This window comes from Micromys minutus, assembly GCF_963924665.1.
Source record: "Micromys minutus genome assembly, chromosome: 1".
Lineage (NCBI taxonomy): Eukaryota > Metazoa > Chordata > Mammalia > Rodentia > Muridae > Micromys > Micromys minutus.
The window spans coordinates 96,726,725-96,753,063 of NC_137969.1; the positions used below are offsets into that span (position 1 = coordinate 96,726,725).

A 26,339-nucleotide genomic window follows, 5' to 3' on the forward strand; every position below is an offset into this window, starting at 1 on the left:
CTCAGCTCATACCTCTCTGTGTTACTTATAAATGCTCATCCAGAGGGACAGAAATACACAAATGGTTCCATTAGCTAGCACTCAGGATTCTAACTGGGTTTGGTATTGATAGTAAAGGTGGTTAATCAGAACTGGAGGCAGGACCCTGGAATCTGTTGTTCCTCTTTTACTTATTGTTACTACTTTTGGGGAAATCAGAAACAGATTAACACAGAAGGTTGTAACTTACTGTCAGAGGGTTTTCTTCACTGGGCGGAGCCATGGTTGCAGGATATTGTCTTTCTGTCTCTGTATGAGTACCTCTCCTCCAAAACCAGGTTCTCCCGGACATCTTCCATGGATGATGGGAGACCACACGTGCAGTGTGTAGCATATAACCGTGGATGAATGGGCCTGGGGACTCTTGAGGCTGCTATGTGAATTTTCCCAGGACTCCTCCGTTTTTATACTTGAGCTCATATTGTAGAGGAGACACTTAGGCCAAATCTTTAGCCCTCTGTTAGCAACACTTCAGAAACAACAGGAGAAGAGGGATGGATGGATGGCTCCAGGAAAATAACAGTCACGACCATGGGCTTAGGGCCGGGATTGCTGGTGCTAGCAGCCTGTTCATAGGCATCAGCTTGGTTCTCTTGATTTCCAAAGAAACACCACATTTGGTGCTCACTGCTCTGTAGTGCTTGGATGTTCTCGATAAACACTAGTTCTAGATATGTTTATTTTAATGCTCACAGGACGTTATGAGACAGTCTGTCAAAACTGAAGCCCCATGAGACCCGGATAATCGAATGACTAGAAAGTTTGTTGGATGCAATGGAATTAAATTTGATGTCAGAGACTTGGCAGGACCCCGTAGTCCCAGAGGGTGCCTCAAAGCTGTGGACAGGTGTCTCTATCGGAACACTGCTCACAGCCGACCGCTGTGAAGAGGGAAGAGGCCGATGGGTTTCATGCCTCATGAGCCTCGTGAGAAATCCAGAGTGGACTAACGCATGTCAGCGTTTTTAAAAGCCTTTAAATAGTTTCTCATTTAGCTTATTTATTGTGATTGTCATTTGGGGCCAGAAAAAAATGCTTAGAGCAAGTCATTTGTTTGTTTGTTTGTTTTTTTTTAAATTTTGTTTTAGAAACTCAAGGAAATTTAAAAATCTACCGAGTGCAAGAACTATCTGTGTATTTGCCTTTGTTGCCTGTCGTCCAGGATTTGGTGATGGGACCTGTCTGGAAAGTACATGTCCTGCGTTTCTAGGGCTGACAGTCTCCTCTGTTCTGATACAAGCTCTGGGTGGCACAGCCTTTTTGGTTTGCCACTTCTGTGGCTTTTTAAAATATGCCTTGCTTCCTTGAACAGGTGGGATCTCAGGATGTGAGGATGACCAAGACTTTCCCTTTCAGCCTGGACAAAGTGATTGAAATGTGTCCCTCCCCACCCTCGTGACCTACTGAATAGTGCACATTATTATTTTTGAGCCTTAAAACAAGACCTAGTTCGAGCATGTGGATAACATTTTATCAATGAGGTGACAGAAGTCTGGAAAAAGTGTCTGTGAGATGAACCCAAGCCTTCTCTTAGTCAAGGCTTCATTGCCGAAACGTGCTGATGCATTATGGGGACTGCTGTGGCTGTGTATGCCTGCCCTTGGGAGCCTGAGGCAGGAGGATGAGAGTTTGAGACCAACCTGGATACACCGTAGGTAGCTTCATCAGAACAACATCAGAAAACTACTGGCAGCAACATGAGGTTTACCTAATAAAGTGAATATCCCCCCCCAAAAAATAAACATAAAATACACCAAAGCAAGACAGACAAAAACCAGGCAGCTATAGGAGATGATTCTTGGGGAAATACCCCTGCAGGCAGAGTGGGTGCTTTTTAGAGAACGTCTAGGCAAAGGGTTAATGTGGACCCAGTTCTCTGGGGACAGCTTTCTTTCTTGGAAGCCGAGTTAGAAGCCACATGATTTGTTTATCCTGTTCTTTTTTAAATGTGTGTGTGTGTGTGTGTGTGTGTGTGTGTGTGTGTGTGTATGTGTGTGTGTTTGTCCATATATGTCTGTGAGCCACATGCATGCAGAAGAGGGCATCAGATCGCTTGAAACTGGAGTTAGAGCTGTTTGTGAGCTGCTATGTGGGTGTTCTGGGAGCAAACACTGAGGCACCGCTGCACACCCATCGGTCCCGTTGCTTCTTAGGTGCTGTTAACAGAAAGGGAACCTGGGATGGAGGCTAGGGCTTACGTCGCCTCAGACCGAATAGAGAAACACAATACTCCCTACTTGTAACCTCTTCTGCTTTCCACCCCTTCTCCTTTCTGCCGTCCCTTCCCATCCCTTCCCTCTCCACTCCAAACTCGCTTTCATTTCTTTCCTCTCCATTATTTAAGCCCTCAAGAGGCAAGGCATCATATAGGCTCCGCAGTTCTTAGAAGAAGGTCGCTTTCAATTTTGGCACAAGACGTGCTGCTGTTACCGTGGGTACGGATCCCTTTCCCCGGAATTCCTCTAGCTTCCTTCGTTTGCTACCAGGAGCCAGAGTTTCGTTCATTGCTTTGTTTGCACAAGTCCATCTCTTGACAACCCAGCTTCATCTCAGGCACACGCATCTTCAGTTCTAAGAGGGGATGTGTGCTTTACCAGCCTCCTGAGACGTGTGGCTTCTAGCTGTTATATGCACATGTGTTTGTCTCTTCAAGTCCATGTCCCAGCCCCCTCAGGCTCAGGGGTGGTGACAAGCTCTTCTATTCCCCATTGCTCTCCACTCCTCTCGTCCTCCCTGCACTCCCCTATCCCTGGGTCCCTGGACACCAGTGTTGGATGGGAGGCGAAGCTCTCACTCCCCTCAGTGCCCTTCCCACCAGACGCCACACTGTGGGTGGCCTTGGAAAAGGGAGTTTCAGTGGGCAGCTCTTTCAGGGTTAAGGAGCAATCCACCGTAGCAGGAAGGGACCTAGGATGAAATCACACGCCACTCCACAGGGCAAGAGTGGGCAGGAGGCTGTCTTCTGCCCTCCTTACCTCTGGGGTTTCGGGTTTGCTTGCCAACATGAAGACACGCAGTAGTGTGACACTTCCCAGGTGCTTTGCCTCATTTGCCACAAAGAGTTTTTTTCTTTTTAACATGGCACAGATGTCTGTGTCTCTGCCTCCTGCTTTCTCTACATTTTCTGTTTTCTGTTTGCTGTGTGTTGGTCAACCAAAGCTAGACATGGAAAGGCCAGAGGCTGGCTGTGTTGGTCTGTAAGACTCTCCTGGGACCTAAAAGCCAAAGGCTCAGACAGGCAAAGGCTGAAAGGCTGACTCCTCATTCTTCATGATAGTCGAGAGTCTGACTTGCAGGTTTGTCTCATTCGGGAGAGGTGATCCTTGACTACAGTCATGTGTAAGGCTGACTAGATTGCCTCTCATCCGGGATGGAGATGGGGAGAAAAAATGTTTACAACTCCATTATCTAAGAATAAAATATTAACATGTGGGTAATCCAGACAAAGGTAGAAATTTGTACAGAAAGTCATGACATCAGAAAAATTTCAATCTAAAAGTAAAAACAAGTTCTGTAAGAAATGGCTTAGAAGGGCTGGTGTGCCGAGAGCTTGAGGGTTAGAGTTAACTCTCTCTCTCTCTCTCTCTTTTATTTTTTTTAAAGATTTATTTATTTTATTTATGAGTACACTGTAGCTGTCCCCAGACACACCAGAAGAGGGCATCAGTCCCATTACAGGTGGTTGTGATCCACCATGTGGTTGCTGGGAATTGAACTCAGAACTTTTAGAAGAGCAGCCAGTGCTCTTAAGCACTGAGCCATCTCTCTGGCCCTGGAGTTAACTCTTAAGAGTGTCATTAAGAGAGCACACTCTTCTTGCAGAGGACCTGGGGTGGGCTGCCAGCACCCACTTGGCTGCTCATGACTGTCTGCAAATCCAGTTCCAAGGATCTTCTTCTGACCTTTATGGCCTCCTGCATGTATGTAGTGCACATGGATACACTCAGCCAGGCGTGTGTGTATGCACAAACACACACAGATACACACACAAATGCACACAGATACAAACACACATACAGACATATATACACAAACATACACAATTTCTATAAGTAATGATTTGAATAGGTTCTTTTTCAATTTTTTGAGAAGGTGGTGGATGTGGAAATTATTTAATAAGTTCTAATTTTTTTGGCACCATCTAGTTTTACTAGACCTGGTATTTTAGTAGCCTCCTAGGGCTGGAGGACTCTGCCATCTGAGAGATCAGCCAGCTAGGGCAGGGCAACTTCAGTGGGAAATGAGGAGGGCATCTCCAGAGTCATTAAAGAGGCCACCAGGCAAGGGCACACCGGGACAGACGAGGGGTTGGTGACAGAGTCAACGTGGGGCAGCAGGAGGGTCTTGTGAGCGACTGGGGCTGCCTACACTGAGAAATACCATCTGGGTGAGTTTGTATGGGGAAAGCCAGCAAAAACACTTTTAGGTCTGCCCCATCGTGAAACCCACAGAAACGATAATGCTAGCCCAGGAGAGGACACAAGTCATGAATGCTGAAGCCAGGCCACACCTAGGTCCTTCTTTCACAGGGGGTGGCAGCTCAGTGAACCCTACACTATGGACGATGGCCCAGGAAGATATCAGGGCTGGTATTGTCTCTCAGGCTTCCCTTCTTTGGACCTCACGCCTATGGCTTTTGTCTTGCTTTATCTGTCCCCAGGTTTCCCTCCTTCTAACAACTTAAACAGGTTAAAAGTGCATCCCCTCCCCCTCCCAGCCAGGATGTCTGTCTTTCTCTCCTATGTCCTCCAGCTCCTCCTTGGACCTCCACCTTTGTCCTCAGCCTCGGCCCGTGAAGGTTACCTGTGCTCACTCGTGGAGGTCTAACCTTGTTGTCTCAACTTCTTGTCTTGGAGCAGAGCAGCACTTCCCAGAGGTGATGCTGGGGGAGGAGTTTCTGAGCTTAAGTCTGGACCAGGTGTGCAGTTTGATATCCAGCGACAAGCTGACTGTCTCCTCAGAAGAGAAGGTACTGTGTGGTCCCCTGGGAAAACACAACCCTTTCTTAAACAAGCAAGAAAACAAAACAAACGAACCTTTCAAACTGAGAAGGTGGGAGGCCTGTTATCCTCTGAATCCTATAAAGGGATGGCGGGATGACAAAGCTGCTTCTAATGGCTGAGCCTTCAGACTGCCACGCCCTGTGTTAAGTCCTTGTGTAGTCCCAGACACAGGCCTTACTGCTTCCCACGTGTTACAGATGAGAAGCTGGTGCCAGGTTCTTCCTGTGACAGGGAGAGTTTCTTTGCTCCATGATCTGGAGTCTAGGGCAGTAAAACTTACATGAGCCGTAGGTGTTATCCAGCAGGACCCACACTTCACCTCTAGCTTATGCAAGTTAGTTGTATGACCTTGGGGAGGGTGCTTTTGACTTTCTCTGACCTCATCAACCCTGCCTGCCCATGTGGGCTGTGGCTTCCACCTAGCCCCACCAGGAGGCCAAGGGGTGGAATGGAATTGTGTGCTGTATGAAATGTCTGGTAGAGTTCTTGGTAGGGAGTCAGCATTAGCCAATGTCATCATCACCCTCCCTGTGTGTGGGATCAGTTGCTCCTCCCTGCATCCAGGACCACATCCCCCTGCCTGTCATGCTCTGAGATGGCTTTATTTTCTACAATGCAGTGCTGCGAAAACACACCTTGGGTGTTTTCTTCATCCCTAGAGAGTCTCAGTTTTTTTTCCCCCTCCCCAAATACTTTCTATCCACTCAGCATTGAAGTGTCAGGTCCTTTCCTGAAGAAATGTTATGGAAAAATCCATCACGAAAGACTTCATAGGCAGACGGCTCGTGTGTCCAGAGGATAGAGTGGTGCAAGTCACTGTTCTCCTGGGAAAGTTTGCTTGAGGGAAAAGCAGTTGGGGTTAGAACTGTGGGTCTTGGGCCCCCAGAACATCTGTCAGCATCCCTTATTTTAAAACATTTTTATTGCTTCTCTGCGAATTTCACATCATGCATCCCAATCCTGCTCTTCTCCCTGTCCCGGCCCGTCACATCTGCCCTTACAACCTCCCCCACAAAAGAAAACCAACTCAAAACAAACCCATCTTGCCGTGGAAGCTGTGGTGTGTCAGAGTGTATCCCACAGCACGCCCTTTTGCCCACACACCTTTGCTTGCAAGTGTTCATTGCAATGAGTCATTGGTCTGGTCTGAGGCCTCTGGCTTCTGCTCCTCTATTAATATCGGAACCTCAGTGGGACTCCTCTCAGAGATCCTGTTGTTGCCTTGTGTCATGGAGACCCTGCAGTTTGGATCTGTAGGACACCCTCCCTTCGTGGACTCCAGCAATTTATAGATGGGGTAGATGTTGGAGTGGGCCAGCTCAAAGTGTAGTTTATTTTCTTAATTAGTGCTTGGTGAAGGAAACTGTGAGCAGGGCCATCCCTGGGCTGATAGTATTGGGTTCTGTAATAAAGCAGGCTGAGCAAGCCATGAGGAGCAAGCCAGTGAGCAGCACCCTCCGTGGCCTCTGTGCTAGCTCCTGTCTCCAGGTTCCTGCCCTGCTTGAGTTCCTGTCCTGACATCCCTCAGTGGACTGTGACCTAGGATATGTTAGCCTTTATTTACTTAAACTCATTCCTTCCCAGATGTTTTTGGGTGCACATCTTTTAGGAACCCATGCCAGAGCACCCTGCACAGAAAGCACCAAAAAAAAATCTGTGTTTTCTCTGGCAGAATGTGGGGGTGGGGGGACATCATCACCTCTTGAACACCACAGGGGGTTGGCATACAGGCAAACCTGGCCCCAGTCTCTGCTCGCTCTCTCTGTGACCCCGAGAACTCACCCTAAATATAAAATAAGAATCCCAAGAACACCTCCTTCTGGGAGTTGGCATGGGGAATAGAAGGGACAGAGATAAACCTAGCACTCAATGCCAGTTGTCAGCGTGGCTCTCATCTCAAAGGGAAGAAAGTCAGTTTGTTCTGGAGCCACACGTGAGCCACCATAGTCCAGGAACACAGATCCAGGTCACCCAGAGCTTTGTTCTAACAGGGATACACATGCACACACACAGACACATGCACAGACAGACACACAGACAGACACACAGATAGACACAGACAGACACACACACAGACATACACATAGACAGACACACACACATGGACACACACACACACACACACACACACACACACACAGAGAGAGAGAGAGAGAGAGAGAGAGAGAGAGAGAGAGAGAGAGAGAACAAAGAAAGTCATAAATCGGCACACTTTTTCAAATGCATTGGTGGGAAAATCAGGTAGGCTACAGCAAAGCAGGACAATGTGTGCTGTAGGCCTCAGATCTTGGCTGGCACTGTTTAGTGTGTATGGGTGTTTTGCCTGCCTGTGTGTCTATGCACCATGCACAGGCAATGTTCATAGAGGCCAGACAAGGGCAGTGGGACCACGGGAACTGCAGTTAGAGATGGTGGCTAGCCACCCTGTGGGTGCTACAGATAGAACCAGGGTCCTCTGGAAGAGTAGCCAGTACTTTCAACTGCTGAGTCATCTCTCCAGCTTCCATGAATGGCTTGAGACGTCAAGATAGCCCAGGATAATTTGGCTCTGCATCTGTTACATTTCAGTCTTTCCTTTCACACCAGTCCTAGTCAGTGAGCTTGGAGATGTTCAGTGGTTCAGTTCATGGCTAACGCCACAGTAACCACAGTCCTGCATTCTGAGGTACCATTGCTAATGACAATGCAGCCAGTCTCTTCAGGTGGTTGGCAGATATTCTTGTGGGCCAAGGTGTCTGAGTGGTTAAGGTGATGGTCTGCCCGAGTATGCTCTTAAATAAACTGCATCTCTCCCAAGGCAGAGAAACGCAAACTTCTGTGGGGCGGCTTTCATGACTTTGTGCACTTAGGGAATGCATGCTCTTTTAAAGTAGGGCTCAGAGTGCATAGATGTATGTTCACACTGACAGAATTCTGCATGCATCATTCCTTGAAAGTGTGAGAACCTTCAGAATTAGGGGACACCTTCCCAAAAGTGACTCGTGGCGATTGATGTTGACCGTCTACTTGAGTAGATTAAGAAACTCCGAGGGTGTTGGTGGGCTACACTCTAGGGCATGCCTGTGAGCGCTTTTCCTGAGGGTACTAACTGAGGGAAGACACACCCTGACTATGGATGGTACTGTCCACGAGGGCTGGGTCCCAGGCTGAATAAAAAGAGGGGCGGAAGAGTTTACCTGGGTGCCTGAATTCATCGCTTTCTGCTTCCTGGTCCATGGAGTCGTGAGCCAGAAGGCTGCATCCTCAAATTGTGGCCTGAAAGAATGTTTCTCCCTTAAGAGGCTTCTTGTCAGATATTTTGTTGCACAACTGAAGAAAACAGCTAAGGTAAATGACTGATAAGAAAGTTTGCCCTTGTGGTAGTAGAGCTGGGCTGTGGGTACAGCAGCTCTCAGTGTCGAAGAGACCAGTGTAATTTAGGACATGCCTCCCACACCTTACCACTGGGACAGAAGGAAAACTCCCTTAAGTTTTAAGGGACACTGTATCCACCGGAAGCTCTAGAGTATAATAAAGAAAATGTGTTTGAAAAAGAATTGTCAGAAAGAGAATGCCTGAGCGAAGACAACCTGATTGATCCATCAAGTAGGGCTACCTGAAGAGGCATCTCCCTGGTCTAGCAACAAAGTCACATGGATGATAGCTGTTGTCCGAGGGCCTGTTGTCCAGGGTCAGGCGACATCCTGAGCAGGCAGCAGACTTCACCATCATTCACACAGTGCGGATCTTGGAGGCTGATCCAGGATGTTAAAGTAAGAAATGTTCCAGAAAGCTACCAAGTCTAGGCTACCTGTAGCAGGATCAGATCCCCCGCATGGAGTTCCTGAGCAGACTGTGTACAAAGCTGAGAAGGCCAAGCCCCAGTTTCAGTGAGGCTCCCAGGATGGGAGATGCCAGGAAAGTAGGGCACTCATGGGGAGAAACTGCGGATACCCAGTGGAGCTGACCCCGGAGAGAGGTGGTGATTGTAGCAGGCTACAGTGTTGCAAGGCAGAGTCTACTCATGTCTGAGCCCTGATATCCAGGGGAACTGATGCATTTGTCTTTACCTTCCTGAGCCTTGTGTTTCTTTTGGTCCCAACATCCTCTTCCTCCTCTTCCTCCTCTTCCTCCTTTCCCTCCTTCCTCCTTTTTCTTTCCGTCCCCCTCCTCCAACTCCTCCTCCTCTCTCTCCCTCTCTCCTCTCCCCCCAACCCCCAAGCTCCTCTTGAGACAGGGTTTTTCTGTATAGCCCTGGCTGTCCTGGAACTCGTTTTGTAGACTAGGCTGGCCTCAGACTCACAGAGATTCCCCTGGCTCTTTACTAGCCCCAGTTTACTTTACCATCCCCAGTTCTCCCTTGGGATGGGATTGTTTACTTTGTGACTTTATATATCATATGCTATGAGACTTTAGGGACCAGGATGGAAAGCCGTGGCTTAAAGTAATATGCTTGGGTGTCGGGTTGACGGGGTAGACTGGTGATGGTAAATTTAGGTTGTTGACATAAGAAATACATGGTCCTCGGGCTTTAGAGAGGTAAGCATTTGGGCGTGTCTGGGAGGGTTTTCCTCAGGGAGGACTAACCATGTGGGGAAAGACACATTCTGAATGCTCATCCTACTGGGCATCATCCTACTGGGCTTCAGGCTGAATAAAAAGGGAAGAGGGAAACCCCTGAGCACCAGCATTCATTTCTCTCTGCTTCCCTGTCTACAGAGATGAGCAAGGAGCTTCATGTTCCTGCCACAGCAGCTCCAAGCTGTCCCTACTGCTCTGCCTTCTCTGCCATGAGAGACAAGACTCTCAAACCATGAGCCGGGTCAGTCACTCCCCCGCTAAGCCAATTTCTTATCAGGGAGCTGATCGCAGCGTCCTGGAAAGTTACTAACACAAACATCTATGCCTTCACTAGATTTAGTACTTTAACAGTGAGGCTGAGCAAAAGTGGGGTTTGGGGGCCGGATAGACGGCTTAGCAGTTAAAAGCACTGGCTGTTTCCTCTGATGACCAGGGTTCCTGCCCTACCCTCCCCTCTGCCTCTCTCCTCCCCTCTCCCTCCCTCTTTCCCTCCCCTTCCCCCTTCCCCTTTCTTTCCCCTCCCCTTTTCTTTTCTTTAGACAAGGTCTCACTGTGTGGTCCTTGCTGACCTGAAGCAAGCCTGTCTGGCCTCAGACATCTACACATATGTCTGCATACCACATGCATGCAGTGCCCATGGAAGCCAGAAGAGGGCACTGGATTACCCCCCCCCCCCCCCCCCGGGAAAATTGGAGTTGCAGATGGTGGTGAGCTGCCATGTGGGTGCTTAGAAACCAGCTCAGGTCTTCCATAAGAGAAGCACGCGTTCTTAACCACTGAGCCATCTCTCTAGCGCCCCCCCACCATAGTTTTCTTTTTCTTAGTACTTTAAATATTGCTAGCAGCTCAGAAACTCCTGACAAGTGTTCACCATCTGAATGTTAGTTCTTTGTGCTTTGAAAACCGTGCCCCAGATTTTAAGATTTCTACTCCCTGGATGTGCTAAGTGACTACTGACACACACAACAGCTTTACCCCTTTGTTCCATAGGTTTTGGTTTTTGTTTTCCTTTTAATTTTAAATGCATTTGAAGTAATCTTAGGGATCTTAAGTTGAAACCCAACTGCATTTAGTCCTATCAGCTGTAAACCTTTCAGTTTCTGTAAAGCCACATTTAACAGTTACACTAGCTGTACTTCAGGCTTCCTTTTGGTGCCTGTAGCTTGTAGCTTTCTTGCATGTGTACTGTGAGGTGCAGCCAGGTTTCAGACATCAGAGCTTCGAAAGGTTAACCTGCCCTTCGCGAAGTCAAGGATACACGGCGCTTTACTGCGAATGGCCGGGTGCTCAGCAGCCGCTGTGTCCAGACAGCGTGCTTCTTTCCAGCCAGAAAAATGCTAAAATAAGCAACTTATCTCCTGCCAGAATGTATCCACTACGTGCTCAGAGGTGCCGCCTGTCTTCTAGACTGATATGAGGCTCAGGGGAGAGCATGGAAAATATTTGCTGGGTAGAGCCCTTCCCAGGCTCAGCAATTTCATCTGTACAAGCGGATAGCAGCATGGGATTTACCCTGTAGGGCTATCCTAGGAGGGAACAAAATGTGCATGAATTTGCCTAGAACACAGGAAATACTGCTGATGGGAAGGCTCCATCCGTCCGGCGGTTAGGCATCTCTTTAGCTACTGGGAGCATTAGTGGCCAACTCAGGCCCCCACTGGAGATGCTCTTCTCTCAGCATCTGCACTGCTGTGGACCACTGTTGTGACCTAGAGTTCCTACTCCGAGGCCTGCCAAGGGTACCACAGCCATCTTTGACACCACGAGGATGCTCGGCTGAACACTCATAGGAATGAGGGACACAGGCTAAGGGTGGCCCTGGCCTCAACCAACTGGATTGATTTTGATACTTCTTTAGAGAAAAGAACAGGCATGTAGAGGTGTGTGTGTGTGTGTGTGTGTGTGTGTGTGTAGAGGACAGGGGGAGCATAGACTGCTATTTCGTTTCCCTTCCTTTTCTTCATTTGGTTTTTGTTTTAAAAATTGCTGCTAGTTGGGCCTAGAGAGATAGGTTAGTGAACCAAGTGCTCTTTCTGGTCCAGGATGCATTTAGATCTCAAAACCCCTGTGTCAGAACTGGCAGAGCAACAAGTGTCCATAACAGGAAGTGCTGGGCAGAGGGGAGGCAGGAGCTTCTTGGGGGAACCTCCTGGCTGAGCATTCTAGCTGAAGCTGAGAGTTCCTGGTTCAGTGAAAGGTCTATCTTGTCTCTAGTAAAGGTGGAGAGTCCTAGAAGAAATTTAGTATCACTCTTTCTCCTGTATAGGTACATGCACAGGTGAACACACACACACACTCTTACACACACATACAATCTTACACACACTCCTACACACACACACTCCTACACACACACACACACACACACTCCTACACACATTCATACTCCTACATACACACACACACACACACACTCCTGCACACACATACTCACTCCTACACACACACTCCTACACACACACATACTCCTACATACACACACACAAACACACACACACAATCTTACACACACTCCTACACACACACACTCCTACACACATACATACTCCTACACACACACACACACTCCTACACACACATACTCACTCCTACACACACACTTCTACACACACACACACACACAAATACTCCTACATACACACACACACACACACAAACACAAACATACACACACACTCCTGTTGCTTGAGAGCAGGACAAACACACAAGACAGAATAATGAGGTACCACTAGTTCTTTGGGTAGATTCTCCACATCTCTCCACATCATGACTGAGCCAATACAAGGATCCTCCTGGGTTCTTCTTTCTTTTCTTCCCGTTTCTTGTTTTAAGATTTATTTATTTATCTTATGTATATAACCACACTGTCCCTGACACACCAGAAGAGGGCATCAGATCCAGCTACAGATGGCTGTGAGCCACCATGTGGTTGTTGCTGTGACCTCCGGAAGAGCAGCCAGAGCTCTTAACCGCCAAGCCATCTCTCCATCCCTTCCTGGGTTCTCTTACATGGGGCAGTGTGTCAAATCAAATCGAAGCCTGTAAGCAACTGGTTTGTTGCACTGGCTACAGGTACCCTTGCAAGCACAAAGGCAGGATAGCAAACTCCCGGGTGCATGAAGGAAGAAGAGAGATTTGCCAACATCTCCTGAGTACAGTCTGTCAGGGCATTGCTGCATAGCAGTTGTTGGGTGTCTCCGAGTCTTGACTTTGTACAGCTCAATTATTCCATGCCATCTTATGAAACATAAATAAATATGTTGGCTGGATCTATGTCAGCTTGGCACAAGCTAGAGTCATTTGGGAAGAGGGACACTATTGAGAAAACGCCCCCATCAGATTGGCCTGCGGGGAAGAATGTGGTGTATTATCTTGATTGATGATTGATTTGGGAGGACCCAGCTCACTGTGGGTGGTGCCACCACCCCTTGCCAGCTTGTCCTGGGTGCTATAAGAAATCGGGCTACACAAGGCGTGGGGAGCAAGTCAGGATCCCACAGGGTCCCTCCAAGAGAGAGTCCCTTCACTGGATGACCACCAGCTGTAAGCTGCAGGAAACCCTTCCCTTCCCTGTTGCTCTTGGTTATGGTTATTCAACAGTGGAAATCCTCCACAAGACAAGGAGGCTTTTCATAGACAGCCCGGAATCCACACTGGTTGGGTGATTGCTTGCAGTTTAGATGTGGGTCAGAAGAAATGGGCTAAGTGTCTTAAAACTTACATTTTCATGAGAACTCAGGTTGGATTTTTCTCTGTTTTATAGCAGGTGCTGTACTATGTTCCAAGGGTCTAACTGTGATATTTTATTTCCTGGGGAAAACTGGAATGATGTCTCTGAGGGATGTTTTGTTGGTGCTACTGTGAGGGATGCAGACTCTATTGAGAGATGCAGGCTCCACTGAGGGATGCAGGCTCTGTTGAGGGATGCAGGCTCTGCTGAGGGATGCAGGCTCTGTTGAGGGATGCAGGCTCTGCTGAGGGACGCAGGCTCTGCTGAGGGATGTAGGCTCCACTGAGGGATGCAGGCTCTGCTGAGGGATGCAGGCTCCGCTGAGGGATGCAGGCTCTGCTGAGGGATGTAGGCTCTGGTGAGGGATGCAGGCTCTGCTGAGGGATGCAGGCTCCACTGAGGGATGCAGGCTCTGCTGAGGGATGTAGGCTGTAGAACCTTGGCTGGCAGGCTGGGCTTGACTTCCATAAAGACATTGTTTTTGACTACCAAGCAGACAAACCTTACTGTTTAGGGTGATCTGTTGGAAGCACTGTGTATTCTGAGGTCTGTGACCAGCTTCTTAGCCCGAGACAGCAAACTCGTCTCCCTTAGCATTAGTTCTGTTGTTTGCATGTCCTTTTTATATTTAATGATTGCTTTTATTATGATATTTTCATACATGTTCATAACAGATTTTAATTAACATTCACTTCTCTGTCACCCTCTCTGGTCCCCCTCACATACCCCACTGACCCCCTTCCTCTTCTCAACTGGTAATCCTACTGTGTGTGTGTGTGTGAGAGAGAGAGAGAGAGAGAGAAAGAGAGAGAGAGAGAGAGAGAGAGAGAGAGAGAGAGAGAGATACCTAGTGGATTTCATTAGGGTTGTTTACAAGTGAATGGGAGAGGATTTCTTACAGTACAGGCTCCTTAGCAATGGCTGACCCACTGAAGGAAATGCCCTGTCAACCACTGACTGTCTGCAAACCCTCAAGGAGGGATGAGTTCTCATGAGCCCCTCCCCCAAGACAGGCTGCCAATGGGCTCAGCCATGTGCAGATCTCTTATGCGTAATCACAGCGGCTATGAGTTTAAGAGAAGGGCAGCCACGTCATACCTGGAAGTCAGTGTTTCCCACTCCTCCCTCCCCCACCTTGCTCTGGCTCTTATGTCCTTCTTCAGTATTCATTAGGCCTGGAAGGGAGTGAATCCAACAACCAATTTATGGCCAAATATTCAGCAGTCATTTATCGGCACCGCCTTTATCGGCAGAAAGGAGCCTCGACAACCAAAGGTAGCAGGGACATTAATCTATGGGGATGAGCACAGTCACGTGGGAGGTCACATGATGGACAGACAGACACATGCCCATTTATCAAATAACAGCAATGGCTTCCCTACTAAGGCCTGTGACTTTCAAAACCATGGGCTCTGACCTGCTTTATGGTGCCAGATGTGACTCCTCCCCCGATTGGAGAGTGGGCCTTGGTTCCAGGCAGTGAGTGGTTGGTGATCCTTATAGCAGACTTACCACAGTTGACTCAGAGGGCATTTCTTGCCTGGTCAGTGCTGTTGCCCATGGGATCCACAGACAAGCAAGACTTGGTGACAGACATTCTGACACTATCAGGGTTAGCCATCAGGGAGGGACTTTCCAGCCAGTTCCAACTAGATTTGCCTGTGTCCTGCAGCTGGGATGTGTGTTGTCTTCAACCGCAGGGTATTGCCATTTAGCTCTGGTAGGCAACCAACAGCAGTGGCAAATGTCTGTATTGTTTTGGGGACCCCAAGAAGCCATCCCACCAGACTCGTAGGGAGGCAGACCTTACCTGACGCTGGGTTTTGATTTACTAATCGATGGCTTCTGGAAGTGTTACTCTCCCCATTACCCTTTGGGGAGTACAGTTAAGCTCTTACAATTGAGCAGGGTGTCACAGTGCTGGGTCTTCCACAGCTACTCCTGTTCTGAAGGCCAAGTGTACGAACTTGCTTTCGATGTGAAGTTTGTAGTGTGGCAAGTCGAGAAATGCAGAAGCAAATAACACGTGTGCAAGCCCACAGTTTACAAAGTAAACGGAGCGGTCCAACTAGCATGCAGATGGAGAAACCGACTCCAGAATCCTCCCTTAGTCTGCTTCCTCTAGCTCAAAGGGCGGCTGACATTTGACTTCCTATTCCATAGATAGGTTCCTATGAGTATTTTAACTTAAAGAGTTGCCTGTATGTTTGTGTCTGATGTTCCTTAGCCAGAACACAGTTCACTTCAAGGGTTTTTTTTTTTTTTTTTTTTTTTTTTTTTTTTCCCTCTTTGAGATAAGAGCTTGTGTATTTCAAGTCTGCTTTAACCTTGCTATGTAGCAGAGGGACAGCCTTGGATTCTCCACCTCACAGTTGCTAAGATTACAGATACATCATGGGCAGCCTATGCCTCGCTGGGGATGGAACCTAGCTCCACCATTCATCCCCATCCCCCACTGCTGCTTCATTTTCTTAAAGCTTGAAGCTGGTAACCAGGGTTCAGTGTGGCAGGTGAATGCTTAAGTAACCGTGAGTAGAGACTGAAGTGCTTGTCTCTGTCTCCCCTTGCTGTAGCACTCCGTCGGGGGATACAGAGATGAGCCGCCCTAGCCATTACTGTCCAAGAGTTCAGTGTGGCAACCAGCTAGACTGCAAGCCTGTGTCCAGAACATCTGGATCTAGGGGGAGCTCCTTATAGCTCATGAAAAAAACACCCAGGAGTATTTTATCCCAGATCGTTGGGCAGGGAGGGCATTGCAGAGTCTATGGGCGGAAGGATTTGCAGACACTTCTCATTCTTGGGGCAGCCTGTTGTACACTTGAGGAGGAAAGTGACCGACTTGAGAATCAGGGATCTGTGGTGGGTTGAGGTCTCCCCCCCCCACTTTGGCATTAAAAGTAAAAGGAGTTTTCAGGGCAGATACATTAGGGCAGTGGTTCGTAACCTTTCACATGCTGCAACCCTTTAATGCAGTTCCTCATGCTGTGGTGATTCGAAACCATAATGGTAACTTTGCTGTCATTACAATTTGTGTCTTAGTCAGGGTTTGTATTCCTGTGTAAAACACCATGACCAAGAAGCAAGCTGGGGAGGAAAGGGTTTATTCAGCTTACACTTCCACACTGCTGTTTATCACCAAAGGAAGTCAGGACTGGAACTCAAGCAGGTCAGGAAGCAGGAGCTGATGCAGAGGCCATGGAGGGATGTTACTTACTGGCTTGCTTCCCCTGGCTTGCTCAGCCTGCTTTCTTATAGAACTCATGACTACCAGCCCAGGGATGGCACCACTCACAATGGGCTGGGCCCTCCCCCCCCATTGATCACTTGTTGAGAAAATGCCTTACAGCTGGATCTCATGGAGGCATTTTCTTAAAGGAGGCTCCTTTTTCTGAGATAACTCCAGCTTGTGTCAAGTTGACACACAAAGCCAGCCAGTTCAGTTTGTGATGTAAATATCTGATATACGGGATATCTGATCTGTGACCCCTGAGGGGGTCGAGACCCACTCATTGAGAACCACTGTGCTTGGGCAAGGCTGGGAAGCAGAGCTTGGTTCTGCAGGTTCCTGGGAGCTTAGTCACCAAACTGCATCTCTGATGGAGATTTGGCAGTGGGGTGCTGCGGTTCTCAAGCCCATATGACCCTGAGCCTTGGTTGTGGGCTGTATCCTACATTTGGTGTGCTTCCTTAAGGTTGGAAAAAAAAAGGCTGTGGTTGGCCTCAATGTATCTGGACAAGAAATGGGCCACACAAAAAAGCCAATTACAGAATTATTCTTAATGTAATTCTTAATATAATCTAAATTATCTGTGCTTCAATGAAGATAGCAAATAATCTGCTACTCCAAAAGGCTAGAAATGAAATATGACAGAATTTAAACCAGCAGATATAAATGTAGTGTATCTCAGTAATTAAAGCAAAAATCAAATACAGAGAAAACCAAAGTGGGAGGAAGAGCCTTAGCCAGGTCTATCTGAAACCCAACCAGAGGTGGCCCTTTATTTTTAGAGCATTTTAAATTTATTGTAAAAAAAAAAAGATGAATGCTAGAGCAAATTCAATGACAAGAAGAGGACTTTTAATTAAAAGTACAAAATAAACAGGCTTTCAGAAAACATTAGGAACCTATTTCAAATCATTTTATAATGTTTAAATGGCATGGTAATGTTAGGACAAACTTACCCAGTCTACATGAAAATTAATCTTGAGAATACTGGTAGGGCAAAATGACTTTTTAAAGGGCTACACAATGACATTGTGTCAGAATAGTGTGAAGAAAAGAAAGGAAGACACTTGAGGGAGCAGCGTGGCCTAGATGACCTCCCACACCAACTGAGCAACATGTATGTCTGTGTTTCTTATCTGTGGATTCAAGGGAATCTGGGTGGGAGCTGGTAGCATGGCCCATTCCTGGAGCTACACACAGCACACACCCACACTGACTACCAACAGAGGAGACTAGAGTTCACTATCTAGTAGACGTGAACTTTTCGGTTTTTTTTCAAAGATTTATTTATTTCATTTATATGAGTTCACTATAGTTGTCTTCAAACACACCAGAAGAGGGCATCAGATCCCATTACAGATAGTTGTGAGCCACCATGTGGTTGCTGGGAATTGAACTCAGTACCTCTGGAAGAGCAGTCAGTGCTCTAACCACTGAGCCATCTCTCCAGCCCAGACACAAACTTTTCAAAGGCATGAAAAACAAATCCCCACACTGTTTGCTTATGCTCTCTACCTTGTGGCAGGTTGCCAGGTAGCTCTGTAGGATGCCCAGGGATTCTGCTACATTCTCTGCCATGCTTCAGGTCAACTCCCTTAAGAAAAAAAAATCACCTATTGCTTTAAAAAGTCTTTAAAGATGGTTTATTAAGAGTGAACAAATTAGTTTCCACCAGGGATGAGCTCCTTAATAGGTTATCCAAAAGCAAGTGGTCATCCCTGAAATCATAGACATACAAGTAAATAGATGTAGTAGATTGTGTGTGTGTGTGTGTATTACATAACACATATGTGTTAATGTATATATACATATATATATGCACATATATATTAACAAAAAGGGGATAGAAATTTGAGAGGGAGGAGGGGGATATGGAAAGGGTTGGAGGGAGAAATGAGAAGAGGAAAAATGATGTAAATATATTCTAATTAAAATGTAAGAAAAGAAACAAAACATGACCATTCTTGCACTCAAAGCTCTCAATTTAGAAGCATGGCAGCAGACACAGCAAATGCGCTCGGCCCTCCCCTTCCCACGGGATGATGTCCTGGGACCGGGACCGTGTGGAGCACTACAGGCTTGCGGACTTGGCTCCCAGCTCTGCAGCTGGTTCAGGGGTTCAGCCACTCAGGACCGAGATGCATTAGTGCACAGCACTCGGACTTGGGGTTTGGGGGTTGGAGTGAGTTTGCATCTGCAGTTTCCACTCCCTGGTAAAGTGCTGGCATCTGCGAACCTGTCACTCTCTCCAAGGCCATTTGTTCGTCTCTAAAATGAATCCTTTCACCTCCTTTGGAAGGTTTGCATGCATAAATGAGGTTATGCAGCAAAATGTTACCGATCAAAATCCTCCAATCCCGATTAGCAAATCAGATCTATGGACAGGAACCTCATTTTTTCCCTCTGATATTGTTCAATTGGCTTCTCTTCCAGTGTCTGTTGTGAGGATCACTTCACCAAGTTACAATCTTGCCTATGGATCTTGAATCCCCCTTCTTGGTCTTCAAGATACATTTGGAAAGCTAACATCAGTTTCCACTCCCCAGACCCCCCTTTACTTAAGGTACTCAGGTCCAGCCTGGCTTGGCTGCCTGTGGAACTAGGGTGGGGTGGGGTGGGGAGTTAGCCAGTGTTTTCTGGCCAGGGCTTTTGCTTACACTTAAGGATTGTTTGCCTCAACGCATCTGCACATAGAGCATCCAAGAAACTGGTTCAGCAGCTTTAAGTCAGTGAGGGAATGACCCTGTTTCTTTGAGAGCAAACAAGTGTAAGCAGCCAAGCGAACCCATGGAAACATTGTAACATTGTAAGTCTCACCGGGTCCCTAGGCTGAAGCCCTGGGATCTCTGCTTAGGTTTTACAGAGTACGGAGTTGGTAATTTTTCCTGTAATAGGCAGATATTGAGTATTTCGGGCATTGTGCTGTAGGATTCTCGTCTCTGCTGCTGGGCAAGGAGTACTCTGGAGACTCTGATTGGCCGTGGCACCTTCCAGTGAGTTTTTATTTATAAAACAGGCTAAGGCTGGATTTGGCCTGTGTGCTATACTTTGCCAAGCCAGGTTAGTAGACACTTGAGAGGTGTTGAGACTAATGGGGAACAGAAGCACCGCAGCTGGGTTTGAGGTTTGGAAGGGCACCCTGAGACCCGAAAACTTGACTCCCAGCACTCTGGAGGCAGAGGTAGAAGGATCTCTGTAGTTCAAGGCTAGCTTGGTCTATGCAGGACAGAGCCAGGTCTACACAGAGAGACCCTTTCTAAAAAAGCAAAACCAAAGCAAAACAAACAAGCAAATAAATAAATTTGACTTGTTACAGGTACCAAATTTTATAACCTTGATCCCTTGTCTAAGGTTGTATCTCTCAGAGAGTGTGCCACCTGCTCTGTAAGGAATGCCATCTGAAAGATTTATTTATTTAATGTGTATGAGCACAGTAGTGTCTTCAGACACACCAGAAGAGGACATCTGATCCCATTAGAGATGGTTGTGAGTCACCATGTGGATGCTGGGATTTGAACTCAGGACCTGTGGAAGAACAGCCAGTGCTCTTGACCACTGAGCCATCTGTCCAGCCCCAAGAATAGAATTCTTGTTCCTAGACAACCTTTGATGTTCACATCCGCTGACAAGTCTCATTGATCCAGTCATCATGGTGCTGCTTGGAAAAACAGCTTTCTCCATTCTGGCATTGTCTTAGATTTACTAGCAGGCCAGCGGTTTCTTACGAAGAAGGAGCCTTTTCTGTACTTCCCGAGGTGACCGTGGGCTCCAGGATCTAATTTTATTTACTACACTGGGATCCATTACTGTATTTTGAAAAGCAAGACTGTTTGACTTAGAGGTAGAGTTTGCAAAAACAGTGAAATACATTAAGCTTACAACTTTTAATCTTAAAGAGGGTATTAGATCCCCTGGAACTAGAGTTAAGGACGGTTGTGAACCGCCCTGTGGGTCCTTTGCAAGAACAAGTGCTTTTAACTTCTGAGCCATCTCTGTGGCCCAGACTTTATTCTCTTTAACAGCAAAGGCCATTTTTTCCTTGGACTCCTACCACGGTAGCGCTACAGCTGACACCTTGGACACATGTCATTGCCCACTCATGAGAGTGTTTTGGCAAGCTTCCTTGACAGAAGGTTTTTTTTTTTTAAACGAAAGACTTTTCACATTTCCATTTCTCTCCTGAAGGTATATTTACCCATTTTGGTTGGCTCCGCCCTGTTAGGTCTGGACTTTGCCAGTCTGTATGCACAGTCAGGTGGAATTTGAATCTGGACTGAATTCTCTGGAAAGGAAACCACAGCCTCTCCTTTTGGGTCCGGGTTCCCCAGCTTTTTCAATTTCTTTGCCCCTTGGCATTCGGTGTCCAGGGCAACCCTGTCGCCCTCCTACATTACCTGGGGCATAAATGACGGAGGGAGCCGTGCCCCAGGGCTCCCGGTCCTTTTGAACACTTTTCATACCTAGTATACAGCCAGCACTCCGTGTTTCCACCCTTAAATGACTGTCGGAACATACTTAGTTTGAGCCGTGATGCCTGCACATCTTGGACAGCAGGCTTATCATTCTACATGTGTTCTCTAACAGGCCACCTGGTGCCCGACCACCTGGTGCCCGAGGCTTTCCTACTTTTGTCTCATCCCGAATATCAAGTCTCAGATTAGATGCCCGCATGGCTGGCCGGCAGCTTCTCTTTTTTCCCCGGTTTCTGAGTTGAAGTCATTGTTTGCAAGTGTTCTTTTTTTTTTTTTTTTCCTCCTCCTTAGGTGTTCGAAGCTGTGATTTCATGGATCAATTATGAGAAGGAGACTCGGTTGGATCACATGGCAAAGCTGATGGAGCATGTTCGGCTCCCTCTCTTACCGAGGGATTACCTGGTCCAGGTCAGTGTTGGCGAGGACACCCAGCTGGGGAGCACAGAGGGAGCTGTACGGTGAGGCTGAGGTGTTTCGAGAGTCTCTGTGGGGATGGAGGGCATGGACTCCTTGGACCGGGAGTGAAGGACAAACAGGGAATGTGAAAGCACAGATCAGAGCAGGAGATGTGAGCTTTCAGTCTGTCCAACACCACCGAGTCACCTCACTGTCTCCCGGTGCCCCTGACGTCTTGGATGCTGCAGCAGTTCTACCACAAGCTGTTGGAAGGATCCAGGAATTCTAAGCATCTGGGGCAGGCACAGAGCCCAACAGAACAGACCCTCAGATTGGGTTGGTTTTCCCTGGGAAGAGTCATTTCCATAATATTCCCGTGTCCCCTCTCTGCTGTGATCTCAGGCAACCAGGAGTCCAGGTCAGGAGTGTGAAAAACAACTCTTCATAGGTGCATCCAGTGTGTGTTCTATTCTCTTCCAGAGAAGAAAGAAGAATTAAAAATTCTGGGTGCACTTGGGTTTTCACATTTAATCCTTATGACGATGGCCCTTTGAGGCAATAATTGTGGGTCTCTCGATATCGCCCATCTTTTTCTTTTCAATTTGGGACCTTGAGGCTTGGAGATTGGGGTTGTTCTGTAGCCCCTAATCTGTGTGAGGGGGTCCAGGTCGAGGTCCACACTCACATGGCCCCGAAGCACACACTCCCGTACCGTCTGTCTTTTTTACACACGGGACAGTTCATTTTGTGCAGTACATGGTGTCAGGTGTCCTCACAAACCTTCAGATGTGTGACTTTAACGGAATGCCCGGGCAAGTTGGCCGGCCCTTGGCTGTTCCCGAGGAGCGTTCAGATGCCAGGGTGAGAGGAGGCTCAGCAGCACCACCTGACCCTAGAACCTCAGTCTCTCTCTGGTCAAAGTAACACCAGCCCCAATAAGGCAGTGTGGGAACAAGAAGAGAGAATCCATGAAGAACGGCCTGTGATAGTGTCCAAGGGGTACTAGGTGCTGTTTTACTCTCTGGGGCTACAGGTGACATTTATTCCATGAGTACTTGTAAAGTCCTATGTATATGTCCCTGTTCACTGGCCCCAGGGGGTCAGTGAGATGCTCTCTCTCTCTTTCTCTGTGTCTCCTCGTGAGACCCCTTCATGGGTGCTTAGGCTTGTGCTGGAAGCTCCCTCAGTACTGCCACCTGGTGGCCACATGTCACCTTCCCTGACCTGCCTGAGTTACCAACATTATAGTCAACTCCACTCTGTCCCATGGAAATAAATGGCCTCCAGCAGGGACTGTCTCACAGTGAGGGTGGGCACCCAAGGAACTGGGTTCCAAAGAAAGATCAGGCCACTTCCGAGACCCTAACGACTGAAACTTACCAAAGACAAGGGCTTATTCTGGTTATCACAGGAAATTCAGGTTTGGTAATGGGAAGATGTTGAGAGGCAATGGCCAGAGAAAGGTTATATGAACCCTCCTTTAAAACAGGCTTCTATTAGGCCTCATGAGGTGAACTCTTCTAGGAAGGGATGCTTTGTTAACGTTTATTTGACCTTGAAACTTAAAGTAGTTTAACCCGATGGTGGTGTAGGAGCCGGAGGAGGAACTCTGGTTGGCTCCTCCCTCCACACTAGCAGCCTTCAGACTTGAGAGTTGCTAAGTTACCCAGCTCTTAACGGGCATTGCAAAACAGCATCTAAATGCATACCGCGGCATTCTGTCATATAACACACAGCGTTAACTTTATAACGTTGATCATTCTTGTTACAGTTTTTTCTCTGCCCCCCCCCCCCGTGTCTGTGTACTGTGTGCGTTTGGTGGGAGGCCAGAAGAGGGAAAGGGATGAGTGCGTGTTGGGAAGGCCCCAACCTGGGGAGAGCCTAGGGAATTGTAGTCCCACTCTGCGGGAGGCTCACCTGTGCACTATTACCCCCAGACAGTCGAGGAGGAAGCTTTGATCAAGAACAATAACACCTGTAAGGACTTCCTCATCGAAGCCATGAAGTACCACCTTCTGCCCCTTGACCAGAGGCTCTTGATCAAGAACCCCAGGACCAAGCCCCGGACCCCAGTCAGCCTGCCCAAGGTAAGGCCTAGCCTAGCCTGTAGCATGGCTCAGGACTGGTCAGGGAAAGTGGCTTCCACTCTAGCCTGTTTGTTCTGGCTTCCGGTTGCATTTATGACCCAGGAGGTGGTGTCTGTTGGCTCCCCTTGAATTTTTTAGCGCTGCTGTGTGCCAGGGCCTTGTTTGGCTTAGAGTCTCAGGGTAGCCACAGCGGTGCCAGGGAGCTTCCATAGGTGGTACCTGCCCCCTCCTCTTCCCATTCTGTTTCATGCCACACTGCTGTTCCAAGAGGGGCAGAGGTATGGGCATGCTGGATTGTAGGAGTCAGGATATCCCCAGTCTGGGAAGGATGTGAAGGATGCTGGGACTGATGGAGCCGACGTCAGGCCTCAGGTATCTGACAGACTGTGGAGAGGGAAGTAAAGGAAGATGCTAGGAGACCCCACAGTTCAGCGTAGTCAGCAGGTGCTGGTGCTTTGTCTCCCTCTGGCCTTCATGTCCCTCACTGGTGGTCCCTAGAGTCCTCAGGCTCTGCAGTAACCCCCCCATATTAACATGGATGTGGGCAGGGTGAGTGAGTGAGGGTGGGGCTGGGGAAGGGTCTCAGTTAACCCATCAGGGAAGGGAGGCAGGAATGAGCCCATTGACGACCCAGCAGGGTGTTACCTTGAAAGTGCTTAGGGTGCAGTTAGCTCTGGGCCACCGATGTTTCAGGGAGGGCAAAGCAGCTTGGTCTTTACGAAGTTCTTGTCACATGTCAAACACCTAGCTGAGGGGATGGTGCTGTCTTAGTTAAGGTTGCTAGGCTGAAACGCCATGGCCAGCTACAACATGGGGGGAGGAGCCTGGAGCAGGAGCTGATGCAGAGGCCAGGGAGGGATGCTGCTTAATGGCTTTCTTTTCAGGGAGGAGCTCAGCAGGCTTTCCTATAGAACCAAGGACCACCAGTCCAGGGATGGCCCCACGCAGGCTGAACTGAGTCCTCCCCCACCAATCACTCATTAAGGAAATGCTCTACAAGCTTGTGTGCAGCCCCATCTTATGGGGGCATCTTCTCCATTGAGGTTCCCGCCTCTCACATGATGCCAGATGTGGCAGGTTGGCATAAACTACTTAAAATCCACAGCCCCAAACACTGGTGCTTACGAGCCTGAGTTCTACAAGGGAAACCGAGGCTCACGGTTCAGAGACTTGCCCAAGTGGCAGCACAGCCATGCCCGCACCAGTGGGAACCTGTTGGAACCTGTCTCTGAATCCCACCTAATCCTGGGCAAACCAGAGCGTGCACTTGATGGCTGTTCTTGCCAGCACATCCACTTAGGGGAAGGTGTAAGAGCAGGCGGAGAGACTGGTTCTCTCTGGCCTTTTGCCTCAATGTGTTTTGTTTTGCTGAATCTTAATGCAGATGAAACTTAAAAAAAACGAAACCTTATTACTTTTCTCTCTGTCTCTGTCTCTCTTTCTCTCTCTCTCTCTCTCTCTCTCTCTCTCTCTCTCTCTCTCTGTGTGTGTGTGTGTGTGTGTGTATGCGAACCACTGTGGGAGTCTGTTCTCTTCTTCCATGATGTGGTACCCCGGGACTGAACTCCAGTTGTTAAAACTTGGTGGGCAACTTCCTTTATGCACTGAGCCATGTTGCTGACCCATTCTTTTCTTTTTTTTTTTTTTTTAAGATTTATTTATTTTATGTATGTGAGTACACTGTAGATGTTTTCAGACACACCAGAAGAGGGCATCAGATCTCATTACAGATGGTTGTGAGCCACCATGTGGTTCCTGAGATTTGAACTCAGGACCTCTGGAAGAGCAATCTTAACCCCTAAGCCATCTCTCCAGCCTGATTGCTGGTCCATTTCTGCCCTTCATTTTAAAGTGAAGAAGTTTATATCTCTCTAATTGTAGAAATATATTTAAAATAAAAAACACTGCAATTTAGAAATAAAATAACAGTCACCGGGAGCCCTTCCAGTGTCTACTGCTGCCTCGGTGAGTTTCCTTTTCAGCAGTGTCTCTGCACATTTATTCTGGAATAACTGAAGACATGCCTTTTCCTGTGTGTGGGATCTTCTGTGAAGACTGAACCATGTCTCTCTGCCCCCACTAAACCCAATGCTACAAATGGTGGGTACAGACCAAGTCAGCACTGACACTGTGAGGGGTCCATGGCGCTTTGCCGGATGTCTTTACCACGGGTGTTTCACGGATCCTCAGTTGATAATTCCTGGAATAATTTCATTTTTGTAGTGCGAGTGTATCTGTGTCAAGTACTTTGTTAAATGTCATGTCTTCATTTGTGTCTCTTTAGTCTCCAGTGATCTTGATCTTGGTTTCATGTTGTTATTTGTATTTCTTTAGGGTGAGATGCTCTGTTTCTGCCCTTTGTCTCTGCGTGTTTTACCAGCAGTTTTAAAGGGCCTTTTCTGTGTGTGCACGGTTTTTCAATCTGCAGTTTTCCTTCTCAGCTGTTGATGAAATTGCCACCCAGCTCCTGCTTATCTTTTGGTCTTCTCAGTATCTTTGGAAGAGCAGAGTTGATAAAAATCAGTCACTTCAGGGCTGGAGAGATGGCTCAGTGGTTAGAGCACTGGCTGTTCTTCCAGAGGTCCTGAGTTCAATTCTCAGCAACCACATGGTGGCTCACAACCATCTGTAATGGGATCTGATGCCCTCTTCTGGTGTGTCTGAAGATGGCAACAGTATACTCACATACATGAAATAAATAAATCTTAACAACAACAACAACAACAACAACACCCAGTCACTTCAATTGACAAGAAAAATTGTATATGCTTGTCATATATACTATGACTTAAAATATTCTCAAGTATGTATACATTATGGAAAGGC

At 47.7% G+C, this 26,339-nt stretch overlaps 1 protein-coding gene across 1 annotated transcript in view; it reads left to right on the top strand.

The window, feature by feature from the left end:
• KLHL3 (kelch like family member 3) overlaps window positions 1-26,339 on the top strand; it is a 104,503-nt gene that overhangs the window by 49,948 nt on the left and 28,216 nt on the right. Inside the window, exons 6-8 of the mRNA XM_080938491.1 lie at window positions 4,899-5,008; window positions 21,322-21,438; window positions 23,364-23,513. Of these exons, the coding sequence (XP_080794617.1) occupies window positions 4,899-5,008; window positions 21,322-21,438; window positions 23,364-23,513 (377 nt within the window). The remainder of the gene's footprint in view (window positions 1-4,898; window positions 5,009-21,321; window positions 21,439-23,363; window positions 23,514-26,339) is intronic.